At 40.2% G+C, this 18436-nt stretch overlaps 1 protein-coding gene across 3 annotated transcripts in view; it reads left to right on the top strand.

The window, feature by feature from the left end:
- The first annotated feature begins 3681 nt into the window (after positions 1-3681).
- TRMT44 (tRNA methyltransferase 44 homolog) overlaps positions 3682-18436 on the top strand; it is a 112160-nt gene continuing 97405 nt past the window's right edge. For all 3 annotated transcript variants that reach the window (XM_074229855.1, XM_074229854.1, XM_074229853.1), the window contains exon 1: positions 3682-4089. In XM_074229855.1, the coding sequence (XP_074085956.1) occupies positions 3687-4089 (403 nt within the window). In that variant the 5' untranslated portion in view covers positions 3682-3686. The remainder of the gene's footprint in view (positions 4090-18436) is intronic.

The raw sequence follows: 18436 nt of genomic DNA on the forward strand, positions 1-18436 counted from the left end.
CGGGGCGGGGCGGGGCGGGGCCTGGGCGGGGCCTGGATGGGGCGGGGCGGGGCGGGGCCTGGGCGGGGCCTGGATGGGGCGGAGAGGGGGCGGGGCCTGCAGGGAACCGCTATCTTCCCTCCCCGCCCCCTCGCTCTGGCCCTGCGGCCACAGACCCGGAGGGGACGAGCCTCCTTTACGTCATCACTACGCGACGCCAGGGAACGCCCGGAAGCGCCTGCGGGCGAGCCCCCAGAGCTCCTGCAAGCCCTCTCCAGCTTTGACCTTGACTCGGGAGAAAAGGGAAAAGCACTGACACAAGGTAACCCTTCTCTTCCCCCTGGAGGCCCCGACATAAATAACAACAGCAATAATGACCTGTAGGCACGCTTTAATATACAGTATCTCTGGAGAGAACAAAGACAAAACTGACAAAAGCCACATTTCTATGGTAGGAAATGTACAAAACCCCAGAAAAAGTCACTCTAAAGGTCAAAGAAATCGGACCTTCGAGCTGGTGCTGGTGCTGTCCACAGAGGCAGGCCTCCTGCTCAGATGCTCAGAGGAGAAGGAGGAGGGACATCCCCCCACTCCAAGGGGCACAGGTACTGGCCGCTAGCACAGATCAGTCATATACATTTCTTTGGTACTGCTGCTGCTGATTCTCATATTTCTACATTACAAAGCATTCTTCCCACAACCCTATTCAGAGAAACACCCCAAAGCTGGTACATTCTTCTCTTACCCCAATTAAAGGACACAGAGTGGGCGGGAGATCAGACCTAAGGCCTCCCCTGCCTTACCCCACCTCCACAGTTCACCTCCAACCTGTCTGCCTCCAAAATGAGAACTATAACTAACCAACCTAACCAGAGAGCTTCTTGTGTGTCCCCCTGTTCTCCTTTTTCACCAAACTCACATGATAAAGTGCTCTCCCTCCTTACTAAAGCAACCCCTCTTCCAGTGGAGCCCGTTTTCTCCTGTCTTCTCCAAAGGTAGCCCCCTCCATCATCCTCACTTTATTTTTGTTTGTTTTTTTTTTACTAGGCAATGGGATTAAGTGACTTGCCCAAGGTCACACAGCTAGGTAAGTATTGTACTCCTGACTCCACTTCACCACCTAGCCACCCCTCTTTAGTTTATTTTTAATCTCTCCCTCTCAACTAGCTAATTTCCTAAAGTATACATGCATACAAACATGTCTATGTCTCTCCACATTCTGAAGAAAAATAAAAGACAAAACAAAAACACCTGTATTGTGATTTTAAATGAGGTTCGCATTTGTTCCTCCAAATGACACTCTTGTGGACACTCGTGAGAATGAAAGTATTTTAATTACACAACACAAGGAATAGATTGATTACAATAACATCCAATACAGAAACTAATACATTAAAGACAAAGTGTTAGTAATACTATGATCAAAGTAGAAGAAAAAAGATAAAGATAACATCACCAATTGGGGGGAGCACCAACTCTGAACAGTCTGTGGCTGGGGGAATCCTGTGTTCTTTTCAGCCTTTTGAGTCCCGAGTGGGAGAGAAAGGAAGAAAGAAAGAAAGAAAGAAAGAAAGAAAGAAAGAAAGAAAGAAAGAAAGAAAGAGAAAGAGACAGAGAGACAGAGAGACAGAGAGAGAGAAAGAAAGAGAGAAAGTCCCAGGCAGAAAAAATTCTCCATGGTTGAGATTCCACATCAATGCTTGGAGCCTCAGAGTATTTATCACTGGAGAACAAAGAAGGCTAGTTGCTAATTTAGTTGGGAGGGATTTCTGAGTTCCTTTAACAGAAATATGGGAAAAGTCTACAAGTCTACCAGTTTGAAGACTTCAAGGAAATGCCATAGGGGGCCAGAAGATTTTACTTTGAATAAAGTCAATACTGTGAGAATAGCCAGTTCTCCCCAGTATTACCTGTATTCCAAGGAGTGGCTGGCTCCTGGAATTTTTGGAATGTGGCCAAATCACCTATGGCATGTCCTGGGGGGGGGGGGGAGGTAAGTTCGTGAGGAAGTCACATCCTCATACAGGCTGGAGAGAACTTACTTATAAGAAAACTTCATTTTCTTATTCAACACCTCACTCCCTTTGTAATCAAACTCCTGAAAAAAAGTTTACCATCTATCACCACTTTCTCCCCTCTCTTTCTCTTCTTAATCCTTTACAAGTGGTTTGTGGAATGTTTGAGGAGAACTAGCACCTCTGGTGAGAGCTTGGTCAGACCTTTTCAGAACTTGCTCATGCACCTTTTTTTTACTGGCACCCAACTTTTACCCGTGACACCAAGAAGCTGTAGCATGTAGCAGTCACACCCTATAAACGATCTCGGAAGACAGGCTAAACCAGTTTGGGGGTAACCAAGGGGCCTCACACCCTCTGGTGAGTTAGGGAGGTGTATGTGAAGACTCCCTCACGTAAATGTACAGGAGAGAACAATTTGTTCCAAAACCAGAAAGTCAGTTAAATCAGGCTCTTGGAGCTTGGAGCATCTGGAGCTTAGACAAGGTCATGAATTTCTTCCTGGCCATCAGTAGTGTAGATAGATGCAATTAAGCTGTTTACCTTATAATACCCTGCTCTTCTTTAAAAGCCTGGTGCCTGCATTAAAGAATTTCTCGATGGAGAAAAAAAAAAGTTTTTTTGATCCTGATTTTTAAAGGGACAGGCTATTTTTTTTTTTAGATTTTTGCAAGGCAGATGGGGTTAAGTAGTTTGCCCAAGGCCACATTGGTAGGTAATTATTAAGTATCTGAGGCCAGTTTTTGAACTCAGGTACTCCTGACTCCAGGGCCAGTGATCTATCCACTGAGCCATCTAGTTGCCCCTGGGACAGGTAATTTCTTAAGGGGGAAAAATCTGTAAAAAAAAAAAATCCCCCAAGGGAAAATTTTTTTTAAAAATTATGACTAATTATTCAGAACTCTTCCTTTTCTGAAAAAGCTCTAGAAAGTCTCATGGTTTTAAATAAAAAAAATCAAGGGAGATACTGAATATGGGCGAAGCAAATGATATAAGAATTTAATTTGAAGCACAAAATGGAAGCAGAGAAAAGTATGGGGAAGTTTAGGGAATTCACATTGAGACTGCTTCCTCTACCATTGCTGGCAGAGGTCCTTAAAATAAATGCCTGTTGAGTGGGAGAATTTGAGGACAGGGAAGTTGTTTTATAGGACTGAAAGGATCTCCAAGGTGCAGAGGAGCCATTCTGTGAATTCTGAGAAACTTTTGGTGGAGTAGATGTCAGCTCTCTTGGAAGATCCCCAAGGAGGGTGGTCAGGTGGTACAGTGGCTAGAGCACCAGCCTGACCTCACAAGTGCCCCTTGCTGAGTGACCTTGGGCAAGTCACTTAACCTGATTGTTGGCATCCAGAGCCACCTCCAGTCATCCTGATTCATATCTGGTCACCGGACCCAGATGGCTCTGGAGAACTTGAGGCTGGTGACTCAGCCCCCCCCCCCCAGCGGCATGGCATGGCATCACCTCTCTGACGCCGTGGTCTTCTACGAGAAGGAAGGTAGGGTCTCCAAGGAGGGAAGAGTAGAAATACGTAAGGGCTTGAGGTGGGAAAGGCAGCTGAGCGCGCGGTGTGACGTATAACCTCAGCGCCCAGGCCCCGCCCCCGCGGGCTGGGAAGTGCGGCGCGCCGGCGCTCGCGTCATCTTTCCGCGCCGCGGCTTCTGCTGCTTCCTGCCGGTTGTGGTGGCGCCGAGATGGGGCTGGTGGGAAGGACCCTGGTCCGGGACAGCGGCTCGGCGCTGCCCCTGGGCTTCTGGTCAGCCGTGGCCGTGTGGGTAGAGAGGCCGCAGGTGGTCAACAAGCGCCTGTGCGGCGCCCGGCTGGAGCCCCCGGGGAGGCTGGCGCAGGGCCGCGCCGGAGACCCCGCGGCCCAGGGGGATCCTCCAGGGCCCGAGAGAGCCGGGGGCGCGGGCCCGGAGCGGCCTCTGGAGGGGCTCCTCCGGGGCCTCGCCGCCGCCGATGAGGAAGTGCTGCGCTTTCTTAGGGGCGCGGGCGGGGACAGCGGGCCCGAGCCCGAGGTGCTCCTGCGAGCGCTGATCCCCAAAAGCGGCGCGTCCCGGCCTGGGCCTGCCCTGGACAGAGAGCTGGTGGTCAAAGGTAACCCTCGGGGTGGGCAGGTGGGAGGGGGCCGCCTCGGGATGCGGCCTGGCGTCGGGGTGGGGGAGGGGCCGCGCCCCGGTGTGGACCCCAGACTGCCCCCGGGAGCCACCAGGGCCACTGGTCACCCCAGCGCGGTTAGTACTAGTACCAGTGAGCAGTGGCGCTGCCGCTAGTGGTACTGGTCGTAGTCTGGCGGAGTGCTCAGACCCTCACCACCAGTGATGCCAGTGCCACTAGCACTGCTCCCCCCATTCTCTTACCACTAGTAGTTCTCTTAGGACTTAGTATCTCCAGCTGTGCTAGCTAGTACTGGCACCGCTGGGCACCCCAGGACTGTGACTACCAGTACTAGTTAGTAGTGATGCTGCTGCTGCTGCTGGTCACACTCTAGTGGTATTACTGTGACTACCAGTACTAGTTAGTAGTGATGCTGCTGCTGCTGCTGGTCACACTCTAGTGGTATTACTGTGACTACCAGTACTAGTTAGTAGTGATGCTGCTGCTGCTGCTGGTCACACTCTAGTGGTATTACTGTGACTACCAGTACTAGTTAGTAGTGATGCTGCTGCTGGTCACACTCTAGTGGTATTACTGTTCCTGCTTCTACTAGTACACTGCCCTTACTGATACCAGTAGTGCTAGCAGTTACTACTACCGCTAGTATTTCTATTACTGCTAGTAATGCTGCTGCCACTAGTTGTACTAGTACTTGTAGCACTGGGCACCCCAGCACAGTTACTACTAATACTAGTTAGTAGTGGTACTGCCACTAGTAATATTGGTAATAGTCTCATGGTATTGCTGTTCCTGTTTATACTATTACTATAATGCTCAGACCCTCACCACCAGTGATGCCAGTGACACTAGCACTGCTCCTCCCAGTCTCTTACCACTAGTAGTTCTCTTAGGACTTAGTATCTCCAGCTGTGCTAGCTAGTACTGGCACCGCTGGGCACCCCAGGACTGTGACTACCAGTACTAGTTAGTAGTGATGCTGCTGCTGCTGCTGGTCACACTCTAGTGGTATTACTGTGACTACCAGTACTAGTTAGTAGTGATGCTGCTGCTGCTGGTCACACTCTAGTGGTATTACTGTGACTACCAGTACTAGTTAGTAGTGATGCTGCTGCTGCTGGTCACACTCTAGTGGTATTACTGTTCCTGCTTCTACTAGTACACTGCCCTTACTGATACCAGTAGTGCTAGCAGTTACTACTACCGCTAGTATTTCTATTACTGCTAGTAATGCTGCTGCCACTAGTTGTACTAGTACTTGTAGCACTGGGCACCCCAGCACAGTTACTACTAATACTAGTTAGTAGTGGTACTGCCACTAGTAATATTGGTAATAGTCTCATGGTATTGCTGTTCCTGTTTATACTATTACTATAATGCTCAGACCCTCACCACCAGTGATGCCAGTGATACTAGCACTGCTCCTCCCAGTCTCTTACCACTAGTATTTCTCTTAGGACTTAGTATCTCCAGCTGTGCTAGCTAGTACTTGTAGCACTGGTCACCCCAGCACAGTTACTACTAATACTAGTCAGCAGTGGTACTGCCACTAGCAATGCTAATAATACTCTAATGATATTGCTGTTCCTGCTAGAACCACTACCTCTAGTGATACTGCTAGTAGTACTAGCAATGCTCCTCCCAGTACTACTACTGTTAGTATTACTGTCACTACTAGTGTGCTAGTACTGGTGCCACTGGTCACACTAGCAATGTTACTAACTAGTTAGTAGTGGCGCTGCCACTAGTAGTATGGGTAATATTTATACTAGTACCACTACTACTAGTGATACCAATGATGCTAGGAATGCTGCTACTAGTATTAATATTAGTATTACGGCTATCGTAACTAGCAATACTCTGCTAGTCCTATTATTTTTCCTAATACTACCAACTGCTACTGCTGCTGACACTTGTTGCTACTACTATTAGCAATACTAGTAGTGCCCCTACTGGAATTATTATCAGTACTGCTGATATTAGTACGACTGTTACTGCTGTTGCTGCTGCTATTATTAGTAGTAATACAAGTATTGCAACTACTGGCACTACTATCACCACTACTAGTACTAGCACTAGTACTATTACTAATATTGCTGCTGCCACTCCCACCCGCTACTGGGAATCTTAGTAATATTAATTTTGCTGCTATTGGTAGCACTATCACACTCCTAGTACTAGTACTGCTGTTGGTACTAATACTGCAGGCTGTTGCTGCTGCTGCTGCTACTACTACTACTACAACTGGTAATAACAGCTGGTATTTCAATAGCTCTTGAAGGATTAAAAAGCCACTAACATCCCAGTCTATCCTTACAACAACCCTGTGAAGGAGGTGCTTTTATATTGTTAAATTTCTTGGTGGGTCATTGAAGTTGAGAGAGGCTGACTTTAATAGCATCACAAAGCAGTATCTGAGGCAGAATTTTAACTTGGGTCTCCCTTCCCTTTCAGCTTCTGTTTAGTGTACAGTCTGTTCATTGCTACCTTTATAGGTTTTGCTGTTCTTTGCTAATATTTTAGAAGCCATGAGAAGATTTCATTATTTTATCAATATCTTTACATGCAGAAGAAAGGAATCCCAGTTTTTTGAAGTGGGGAAAAAGTTTAGAGTTTTAAGCTGAAATGATTTACAAGGTTACACTGCCCGTTAATGACCAAATTTTCCAAGTTCCCTGCTCTGATTTCATTTATATAACTCCTTACAGTTATAAAGTGACTCCATTTGAAAAAAAAAAAGACTCCAGAATTCAAAGTGGGAAACAATTTATCTGATAATAGCTAGTAAATGGAGAGTAGAAATTTATTTCAAATTTCAAGTTCAATTCTCTTTCCAGTAAATCATAGTAAGAGGGAATATATTGCCTGATTCTCAGCTATCAGTTTAATTGGATGATGATAATGGCTAGTAGGTATATGTCATTTTTACAAATTTGATCCTCAGAGTAATTATTAGTATGTTATTTCCTTTTCTACTTTGCTACCAGCTGTAACTGAAGCCTACAGTCAAAGATTAACAATGCTAAGTGGTCAGACACAGCTAGTGGCAGGATTTGATTTCAGATGTTCATGATTCAAAGTCCTGACAGTATCTAAGGCGATCAAGAAATTCAATACTTTGTTTAACCAGCTTGCCTTGCATAAAATAACTGGACAGAAACTAGTGTGCCAGAATCCTAGTCGAGAAAGGCTTCTTAGAAAAACTGGTAGAAGGCAGTTGTCCAGGCAAAATGACTTAGTCAATTTTCTTTATGTTGAATTTGTGGTGCTTGCATAAAATCCAGGTGGAAATGTTTGATGAGATAAGAAAAAAATGACCATGGATAGGTTATAAGTAACACTTAATGCATTAGGAAGAGGAGTCAGTAGAGATAGATAATGCATTTCTGACAGCTTTGTGTGGTCACTCATGGCTGTAGTGCATAAGCTCTTTGAGTGCAGGAATTGCTCCCTTTTCATCTGTACATCACTAGTGCCTGTAAGGCAGTGTGATGGAGTGGATAGGGAGCCAGCCTTGGAGTCAAAAGAACTGGGTTCAAATACTATCTTTAACATATTGGATGTTTGACTTGGTGGCAAGTTGTTTAAGCTCTTACTTTTCCAGACAAGTCTCTTAAAATTATAAATTGCAGTTTCCTTTCTGGGGAATTATGAACACCATTAAAATAAGAGGTCTGGTTAATAAAAGATGCCATAATGTCTGTTTATTCATAGTGGGCACTTAAATGCTTGTTGATTGATAACTTCTCACCAAATAAGATGTTCTCAATTCTGATAAATGTTTTTTTGTTTTGTTTTTCTTTTTGTAAGGCAGTGGGGTTAAGTGACTTGCCCAAGGTCACACAGCTAGGTAATTATTAAGTGTCTGGGGTCAAATTTGAACTCAGGTTCTCCTGACTGCAGGGCCAGTTCTCTAACCACTGCACTATGTAGCTGCCCCCTGATAAAATTTTTCAGCCTTTTGGTTTTTATAGTTTCTTAATTTTTTCTTTTAGGCTTTTGCAAGACAATGGGGTTAAGTGGCTTGCCCAAGGCCACACAGCTAGGTAATTATTAAGTGTCAGAGGCTGGATTTGAACTCAGATACTCCTGACTCCAGGGTCGGTATTCTATACACTGAGCCACCTAGGCACCCCTACAGTATTATTTTTAAAAATGAATTTTTATATACAACAAAGCTAGAATGGATTAGTTCTTTCCATTTCTTTAGTTAATTCATCTCGGTGATTACATTTTCTTTCACATAGACTTTATTTTTTTAGGAGTTGAGGCTGTATTTGACCTCAGGTACTCCTGACTCCAGGGCTGGTGCTCTAGCCACTGTACTACCTAGCAGCCCCATTTTCACAGTTTCTTAAAAAGGATGCAGTGATTTATATTTGAAATATTAACAGTCTTTAGAATAAGTATTGGTTCTTTTTTTAAAAATTATATACCTAGAATTTTATATATATATTTGATTCCTGATTAAATAAAATTTGATATTGATAATAATATTAATTTGTTATCTTTCATAAATTGACCACTTTTTCTTATTTTCAATATCTGCAACAGATTTCATTATTCCTTAACCTTACAAATGTGAATGAAAGGTTAATAGGAAGAATTTCAGTTATCTGGGTTTGAGAGGAAAACACTGTTTACCTTTAATAAAAGAGTATAATTGGATGCGATCCATATAAATTCAATCTCCTAATTTTGCACTGTGGAAAGGAATTAAAATTTTATTTTTATTATAAACTGTCAAAGTTAATGTGATGTTCATTTTGCATTTATACACATTTCATTGGCATAAAAGTTTTATAAACTTATTCTTACTGTCAATACAAAGTGATGATGTTTATCCTTCATTCTCGAAGAAGATCATGACATCAGGGAGATGATACTATGACATGCACATGAATTGGAGTTGAGTGAGGGGAGCTGTCCTGAGCCCTGAGTTACCGAGCTCCTACAGAGCCTTCTGGGTTCAGTGGCCAAATATGAACTAGGACAACTGGAGATAACCTTGGATGCCAGTCAGTGAGGATTAAGTGACTTGCCCAAGGTTCCAAAATAAGTATCTGAGGCTGACTTTGAATTCAGGTCCTCCTGACTTCAGGGCTGATGCTCTACTGGTGCCAGCCTCTCAATACAGGGTCATTTTCTCCTCAGGGTCACTTTGTCAAACCTTATTTTTTTTTTAATTTTAATGAGAACATCTTTAACCAGAAGACTAATAAAGTTATCAGTACTCCTAATATTAGTACTGGTATTACTGCTAATACTACTGCTGCTGCTCCTCCTACTATTATTAGTAATAGAAGTAATGCAACTACTGGTACTACTACAACCATTATATTTATACTGATATTTTTATAGTAGTGTATAATGATATTACTAATATAGAACATGCTAATATAGAATACTATAGCCAGTATTTCATTAGGGGTCAAAAACATTGCTGCTAACAGATTTCTGTTTGCTTTTTTTTAATGGACTTGGAGGCTTATCTGTGATCCCATCTTTGTGGCTGCTCCCTGGTATAGATTAAGAAACCTGTTCATACTTTATTAACTTGTACAATTCTTGTACATTGAATATAAATTCCTTATAGAGGATTTACCTTTCAGTAGAGGCTTCCCAAAGGCTCTTTTAATATTTCATGAATAATAATATCTGAGTACAATAGCCCACCTTTTATTTTCCTTTCTATGGCAATGGAATTAAGGTTCTTGCCCAAGATTACACAGCTAAGTGAGTATTAAGTATCTGATATCGGATTTGAACTCAGGTCCTCCTGACTCCTGGACACTATGTACTATGTCATTTAGCTGCCCCTCCCCCTGTCCTGCCTTTACCTGACCATTCACAACTTTAATTGTGAGATCTACATAAATTTTTGTGCACATTGTCATTGGAATGATAGTTTTATTTACATTCATTAATTTTTCTAATACATTTTGAGTCATTCACAATTTGATTATTAAATGTATAGCATCAATGGGAGAATTTCTTTTTGGATGTAACCTGCAATTTCAGTTGTAAATTAAACTCAGCAAATTCCCCCTACCAGTGAAAAAAGTTGTCTCTTGCTTTGTAATTTAGAATCATTATGTGGAAAAGTCTTAATGTTAATAGTTTCACACAATTTTTAACACAAAGTAGGCACTTAAAAGTTTGACTGATAATGAGCAGCTTTGGGGATTGGATAAAAGCATGGGATCATCAGACATGCTGCATATTGTTTTATTGACTTGATGTATCTGTTTAGACAAATTTCACTATAATTTTTTTTGGCAATGTAAACAAACATTAAACAGCTACCTTGTTCAAAGTTCTATTGGACATTTAGGGAGGTAGAAAAGATAAATAAGACTAGTTTAGCGTGGAATATAAGATTATTTTGGGGGGGGGGCAGGTAACCTTGTTTCATTTAATTTATTTAGAACTGCTTCCAAGAGAAATACATAAGTTTCCAAGCAGCATATTGAGCTAATTTCATTAAGTATAGTTGTATGCTTTTAGTGTTTTTCTTCTCTTCCCCTCTACTCCCCACCCCCCTCTTTTCAAAGGCAACTATATGTCACAGAGGATAGAGCACTAGACCTAGAATCAAGAAGATCTGAATTCAAATCCAGCCTTAGAAGCTTAGTAGCTATGAGACCCTGGGCAAGTGACCTTGTTTGCTTCAGTTCTTTATCCATAAAGTGAAATGGAGAAGGATGTGTCTTTGCCGTGATCCAAGTGGGATCATGAAGAGTTAAACAGGCCTGAAAATGTAACAGTAACTTTTTCAACATGCTATATCCTACAAAATGTCTCATCTTCTAAAGTCCTTATCTACAAAAAGGATTCAAATGCACAACATTCAAGCAACAGAGGAAGTGAGATGTAATTTTTAAGAAGTCACTCACATTCTTTCCTTTACATCCTTTCTGGAATCCATACATTGAAAGTATTCGCATCTGCTGAGAGATCTTAAACTAGAAAGGGCTTCATTTCATGATGGGTCTTTCAAATGCCTATCATGGCAAAAATAACTTTTTAGCTTATGTTTTAAATATTAAGCTATAAAATGATTAAAATACATTATATCCTTTCTGGCCAAGATGGCAGAGAGAAGCCAGGCACTGTGCTAAGGTCTCCTGGTTTCTCCTTGGAAATAATATGAAAGAAACCTCTTAGAAGAAATTTGATTGACAAAACTCAGGAACAGAAACTAGGAGAAGAACATCTACCAACAAGGTCTGTCTCATGGTACTCTGGGTGAAACAGGAGTGGAGAGCAGGGGCAGTAGTGGGGTGATGCCAGGGTACTGGCCTTAGCCAGGGAGGCTTTGGCTGTGGAAGTGGCAGTTCCTTGGACCAAACTTAGCCACAGAAATTCTGGCTGTGGGAGCAGAGGTCTGGGGAGCCCCAGGGAGCCTGGAGAGCAAGTTCCAGCACAGAGAGTTGCAGAGGCTAGGCACTGATCCTCTTGACTCTGGACATGAGCTCCATACTTTTAGTGGAGCCCTCTTCCCAGAACAAAAACTAGTAACAGGCCCTCACCCCAGTGCCCAGTCACATTGTTCAAGATTAACAATATCCACCTGTGCCCCCTACTTCCTCTAGGCCTAGGGAGAGGGCCTCAAATCAAAGTCACAGACATGCCAGAGAAAGTCTCTAGCATCCCCTACTGTTTGGTCCACTTGCGGTTACTAAATTCAGTCAGCAAAACCTCAAGGGTTTTCAAAATCAAAGGTCTGTGAACCAGCCCCTCCCCTAACACAAGATCCTAGGAACATAAAGATCAGCAAAAGGGGGGGGGGGTCCAATGGAAACTACTTTTAAGGCAAAGATCCTAACTCAGAGAGATCCAGAACTTCTGAAGAGAATATGAATTGATCTCTAGCCCAGAAAGACTTACTTGAAGAATATCAGGAAGGAGTTTAAAAATCAATTTGAAAAATTGGGAAAGGAAATTCAAGAGAAAATTAACATCTCACAACAAGAAAACAAATCCTTAGAAAATACAAGTGGACCAATTAAAAAAAAATAATTCTCTGAAATCCTCGATTGCGCAAATGGAAAAAGAAAATAATTTTCTCAAAACTACAGTTGGGCAAATGGAAAACTTCAAAAAATAGAATTGACTTATTGGAAACAAAGTTGCAAAAGGTAAATGAAGAAATTCTTTGCTAAAAAAAATAATGGTTATCTGTAGAAACTAATGACGTCACGACACAACAAGAATCTGTTAAACAAAACCAAAAAGTCAAAAACAATGAGACAACAAGAATCTGTTAAACAAAGCCAAAAATCAAAAAATAGAAGAAAATGTAAAATACCTCATTGGCAAAACACTGACCTCAAGATTAGATTTAGAAGAGACAACTTAAGAATCATTAGGCTTCCTGAAAACACCTGGACTCAATATTACAGGAATTAGTGATGGAAAAATGCCCTGATGTCTTGGAACCAGAAGGCAAAATGGTTATTGAAAGAATATATATCAATCTCCTCCGGAAAGGGATCAAAATGAAAACACCAAGGAATATTTTAGCCAAGTTCCAGAACTATCAGTTAAAAGAGAAAATCCTGCAAGCAGCCAGAAAGAAACAATATTGATACCAAGGAGCCACAGTAAGGACCTGGCTGCATCAACATAAAGGGATCAAAGGTCCTGGAATTTTGATATTCCGAAGAGCAGGGGAGCTTGGAATGCAGTCAAGAGCCCGCTATCTGGCAAAACTGGCCCTTCTCTTCTAGGGGAAAAGATGGACATTTAACAAAATAAGGGAGTTCCAACTTTTCCTGACTAAAAGCCCAGAGCTAAATAGAAAATTTGGACTTAAAGGAGACTCAAGAGATACATGAAAAGGTGAAAAAATGGGGGGGGGGGGCTAAAGAAAACGAATTGAATCTAATAAGATCAAATTAGCTATATCTCCACCTGGGAGAACAATTCTCATAACTCTTGAGAATTGTACCTCTATTAGAGAGAATGTATTTCTCCTGAAGTGATGGACACTTGACTTATCCATGACTGATAGAATGATTTAAAAACAGTATCTCTTTAAAAAGGGGAGACAGTAAAGATCTGGGAGGATGGAGGAGATTGAATGGCTGTAAATCACATTACATAAAGAGGTACAAAGGACCAATTGCAGTAGAGGTGAAGAAAGGAAGAGGTGAAGAAAGGAGGTGAGAACCACCTGAATCTTACTTTGATCAGATTAGGCCTAAAGTTAACATAACACACACTCAGTTAAAAAACTTATTTTACCTTTCAAGTATTAAAAGGGGTGAGGGAGAGAAGGGAGGAAAAGAGGAACTAAGGGAAGAAGGGGCAAAGGGAAAGGGGCAAGAAAGGGGAGGGGCTTGGATACAAGGGGACAAACACACTGAAGATGGTGATATTCAGAAACAAAATACTGGGGAATATTGATAAAGTGAAAAAAAGGGAAAAATATAAACAGAAGGAAGATAACATGGAGGGCAATAAAGAGTTAGAATTATAAGTTTGAATGTGAATGGGATGAACTCTCCCATGAAATGTAAGCAAATAGCAAAGTGGATTAAAAATCAGAATCCTACAATATGCTGCTTAGAAGAAACTCATATGAAGCAGAAAAATACAGAGTAAAGAACAAGATATATTTTGTATTTTGCTTCAGCAGAAGTGAAAAAAGCAGGGGTAGTAATCCTTATCTCAGACAAAGCAGCTGCAAAAATAGATTTCATTTAAAAGAGATAAGGCAAGGCAGCTAGGTGGAGCAGTGGATAGAACACCAACTGGCCCTGGAGTCAGGAGTACCTGAGTTCAAATCCAGCCTCAGACACTTAATAATTACCTGGCTGTGTGGCCTTGGGCAAGCCACTTAACCCCCTTGCCTTGCAAAAAAACAAAACAAAACAAAAACAGAACCTAAAAAAAAAGAGATTAGAAAAGAAACTATACACTCCTCAAAGGTACCATAGACAGTGAAACAATTTGAATACTAAATATGTGTGCACAAAGTGGTATAGCATCCAAATTCTTAGGAGGAGAGGTTGGATGAGTTACAGGAAGTTGTAGACAGCAAAATTCTACTGATGGGAGACCTCAACCTCCTGCTCTCATATTTAGATAAATCTAACTATAAAATAAGCAAACAGGAAGTTAAGAAAGTAAATAGAATGTTAGTAAACCTAGACATCCATAGACCTTTGGAGAAAGTTGGCTGGGGATAGAAAGGAAGATATTTTTGTTTCTGCAGTACATGGCACTTAGACAAATATTGACCATGCACCAAGATGTAAAAAGCAGGGGTATACAGTCAAATGCAGGAATAGTGAATACCTCTTTCTCAGATCATAATGCAATAAAAATCACATGCAATAATAGGCCATGGAGAAACAAACCTAAAACTAGAGACTAAATAACCTCATTTTTTAAAACAAATTTTATTATTATTATTATTAATTTAGGTTTTTGCAAGGCAACGGGGTTAAATGGCTTGCCCAAGGCAACACAACTAGGTAATTATTCAGTGTCTGAGGCTGGATTTGAACCCAGATACTCCTGGCTCCAGGGCCGGTGCTTTATCCACTACGCCACCTAGCTGCCCCCAAATAACCTCATTTTAAAGAATAAGTAGGGCAGCTAGGTGGCGCAATGGATAAAGCACTGGCTCAGGAGTCAGGAGGACCTGAATTCAAATGTGACCTCACACACTTAATAATTGCCTAGCTGTGTGACTTTGGGCAAGTGACTTAGCTCCATTGCTTTAATTAAAAAAAAAAAAAAGAATAAGTAGATCAAGCAACAAATTATAGAGATAATTTTTGATTTCATCCTAGGTAATGACAATGAGACAGCATACTAAAACTTATGGGATACAGCTGAGGAAATTGTCAGGGGATGCATCATTAAATGCTTACATGGAGAAAGAGGAAATTGTTGAACTAAACATTCAACTAAAAAAATTAGAAAAAGAACAAATTAACCCCCCCCAATTAAATACCAAATTAGAAATTCTAAAAGTTAAAGCAGAAATTATTAAAATCCAAAGTAAGAAAACTATTGAACTAAAAACAATACCAAGATTTGGTTTTATGAAAAAATCATTAAAGTTGAGAAACCTCTGGTAAATTTGATTTAAAAAAAGAGTAGAAAACCAAATTACCATTATCATAAATGAAAAAGGTAAACTCACCACCAATGAGGAGGAAATTAAAGTAACATTGTGGAATTATTTTGCCCATCTGTATACTAACAAATTTGAGTGAAATGTATGAATATTTACAAAAATATGAATTGCCCAGGTTAAATGAAGAGGAAATTAAATACATAAATAACCCTGTCCCAGAAATAGAAATTCAGCAAGTCATTATTGAACTATCTAAGAAAAAAAGTCTCCAGGGTCAGATGGATTCACAAGTGAATTCTATCAAGCATTTAAGGAGCAATTGGTTCCAATTCTTTATAAACTCTTTGGCAAAATAGGTGAGGATAGAACTCTGCCTAACTCTTTTTAATGATACCAATATGGTGCTGATACCTAAACCAGGAAGAGTGAAAACAGAGAAAGAAAATTATAGACCTCTCCCTAATGAATATAGATACAAAACTTTTAAATATGGTCTTAGCAAGGAGACTACAGCAAGTTATCCCTAGGATAATACACTGACCAAACAGGATTTGTCCCAGGAATGCATGGTTGGTTCAATATTAGGAAAACTGTGAGCACAATTGATTATATCAATAACAAACCTATTAGAAATCATATATCAATAGATTCTGGAAAAGCCTTTGACAAATTACAGTACCTGTTCCTACTAAAAGCACTAAAAAGCTTAGGAATAAATTAATTGTTCCTTAGAATGATGAGCAGTATCTATTTGAAACCATCAAAAAAGCATTATATGCAATGGGAATAAGCTAGAGGCATTCCCAATAAGATCAGGGGTGAAACATGGATGCCTGTTATCACTATTACTGTTCAATATTTTATTGGAAATGTTAGCTTCAGCAATAAGAGAAGGAAAAAGGAATTGAAGGAATTAGAACTTGGAAGAGACAAAACTTTTACTCTTTGTAGATGACATGATGGTGTACCTATAGAATCCTAAAAAATCATCTAAAAAACTACTAGAAACAATTAGCAACTTTAACAAAGTCACAGGGTATAAAATAAACCCTCACAAATCCTCAGCATTTCCATATATTACTAGCAAGATACAACAGCAAGAGTCAGAAAGAGAAACCCCATTTAAAGTAACTTTAGACAATATAAAATACTTGGGAGTCTATCTGCCAAAGCAGAAACTATGAAAACAACTACAAAACACTTCTCTCACAAATAAAATCAGATTTTAAAAACTGGGCAAATATCAACTGCTCATGGATAGGCTGAGCAAATATAATTAAAACGATAGTCTACCTCTATTAAACTATTTAATGCCCTACCAATCAAAATTCCAAAAAAATTAATGTTAGAAAAAATTGTAAGTAAATTAATATGGAGAAATAAAAAGTAAGACTATCCAGGGATTTAATGAAACATGCAAAAGAAGGTGACTTAGGCCTACCAGGTCTAACATTATGAAGCATTTATCATCAAAACTGTCTGGTATTGACTAAGAAATAGAGTGGTGGACAAGTGGAATAGACTGGATGTAAAAGAGACAGCAGGAAATGAATATAGTAATCTGCTGTTTAGTAAACCCAAAGAATGCATCTTCTGTGATAAGAACTCTCTCTTTGATAACAACTGTTGGGAAAATTGGAAGTTAAGTATGGCAGAAACTTGGATTAGACCAACATCTCACACCCTATATATACACCAAGATAAAATGAAGATGGGTACAGGATTTAGACATAAAAGATATTATTATAAGCAAACTAGGAGATCAAGGAATAGTTTACTTGTCAGATCTATGGAAAGGGAAGCAGTTTATGACCTAGGAAGAGATGGAGAACATCATTAAATACAAACTTGAGGGGCGGCTAGGTGGCATAGTGCATAAAGCACTGGCCTTGTAGTCAGGAGTACCTGGGTTCAAATCTGTTCTCAGACACTTAATAATTATTTAGCTGTGTGGCCTTGGGCAAGTCACTTAACCCTATTTGCCTTGCAAAAACCTAAAAAAAAAATAAAAGAATAAAAACAAACTAGATAATTTACATTACATTAAATTAAAAAGCTTTTGCACAAACAGAACCACTGTAACCAAGGTCAAAAGAATTGTAGTAAATTGCCAAACAATTTTTATGACTAGAATTTCTGACAAAGGACTCATTTCTAAAGTTTATAGAGAACTGAATCAAATTTATAAAAAAAAAAAAACCCAAACAACCAGCCATTCCCCAGCTGACAAATGCAGAGGCAATTTACAGATGAGGAAATCAAAGCTATCCATAGTCTTATGAAAACTTGCTCTAAATCATTACCAAATAAAGAAATGCAAATTAAAGCATTTCTGAAGTACCACCTCACACCTCTCAGACTGGCCAATATGACCAGAAAGGAAAATGATCAATGTTGGAAGGGATGTGGGATATCTGGGACACTAATACATTGTTGTGAATTCATCTGACCTTTCTGGAGAGCAATTTGGAATTATGTCCAAAGGGCAATGAAAATGTGCATACCCTTTGATCCACCAATATCACTTCTGGATTTATACCCTGAAGAGATCATAAAAAAGGGTAAAAACATTACATGTACAAAAATATTCATAGCAGCCTTGATTGTGGTAACAAAGAATTGGAAACTGAGTGAATTGCCATCATTTGGGGAATACCTGGACAAATTGTGGTATATGTATGTTATGAAACACCATTGTTCTATTAGAAACCAGGAGGGAAGGCAATATGATTTAGTATAGAGAGCACAGGATATAAATTCTTTATTGTGACCACTATATGTATTTCTTATACACATATATGTGTGTTTATGTGTATATACACACACACACACACATATACAATCTATATACAGGTGTATATATACTAGCATGGAAAACTTATACTACAGTTCTAGAATTTTAGAACATAGAAGGACCTTCCACAGAGAATTTGGGTGAAGCAAGTAAATATTAATGTGGGGTCAAGCGTCCAGGTTTCAGTTATGACTAAGACCAATATTTATCTATGTACATGTATGCCATATCACCCCCATTAGATTTTTAAGTCTTCTTGAGGGAATGTCTTCTCTATGTTTATAATTCATGGTGACTGCTGAATAAGTGTTGAATAAATAAATGATTACTTCCAGATTTTGGTTTTAAAAAAAATCATTATTTTTTTTTTGATTAACTGGCATTTATCACCTCTTCCCACCCCCTTTCCCCACCTCCATTAAGAGGTGAAAAAGATCAAA

Source organism: Macrotis lagotis, chromosome 3, assembly GCF_037893015.1.
Source record: "Macrotis lagotis isolate mMagLag1 chromosome 3, bilby.v1.9.chrom.fasta, whole genome shotgun sequence".
Taxonomy (NCBI): Eukaryota; Metazoa; Chordata; class Mammalia; order Peramelemorphia; family Peramelidae; genus Macrotis; species Macrotis lagotis.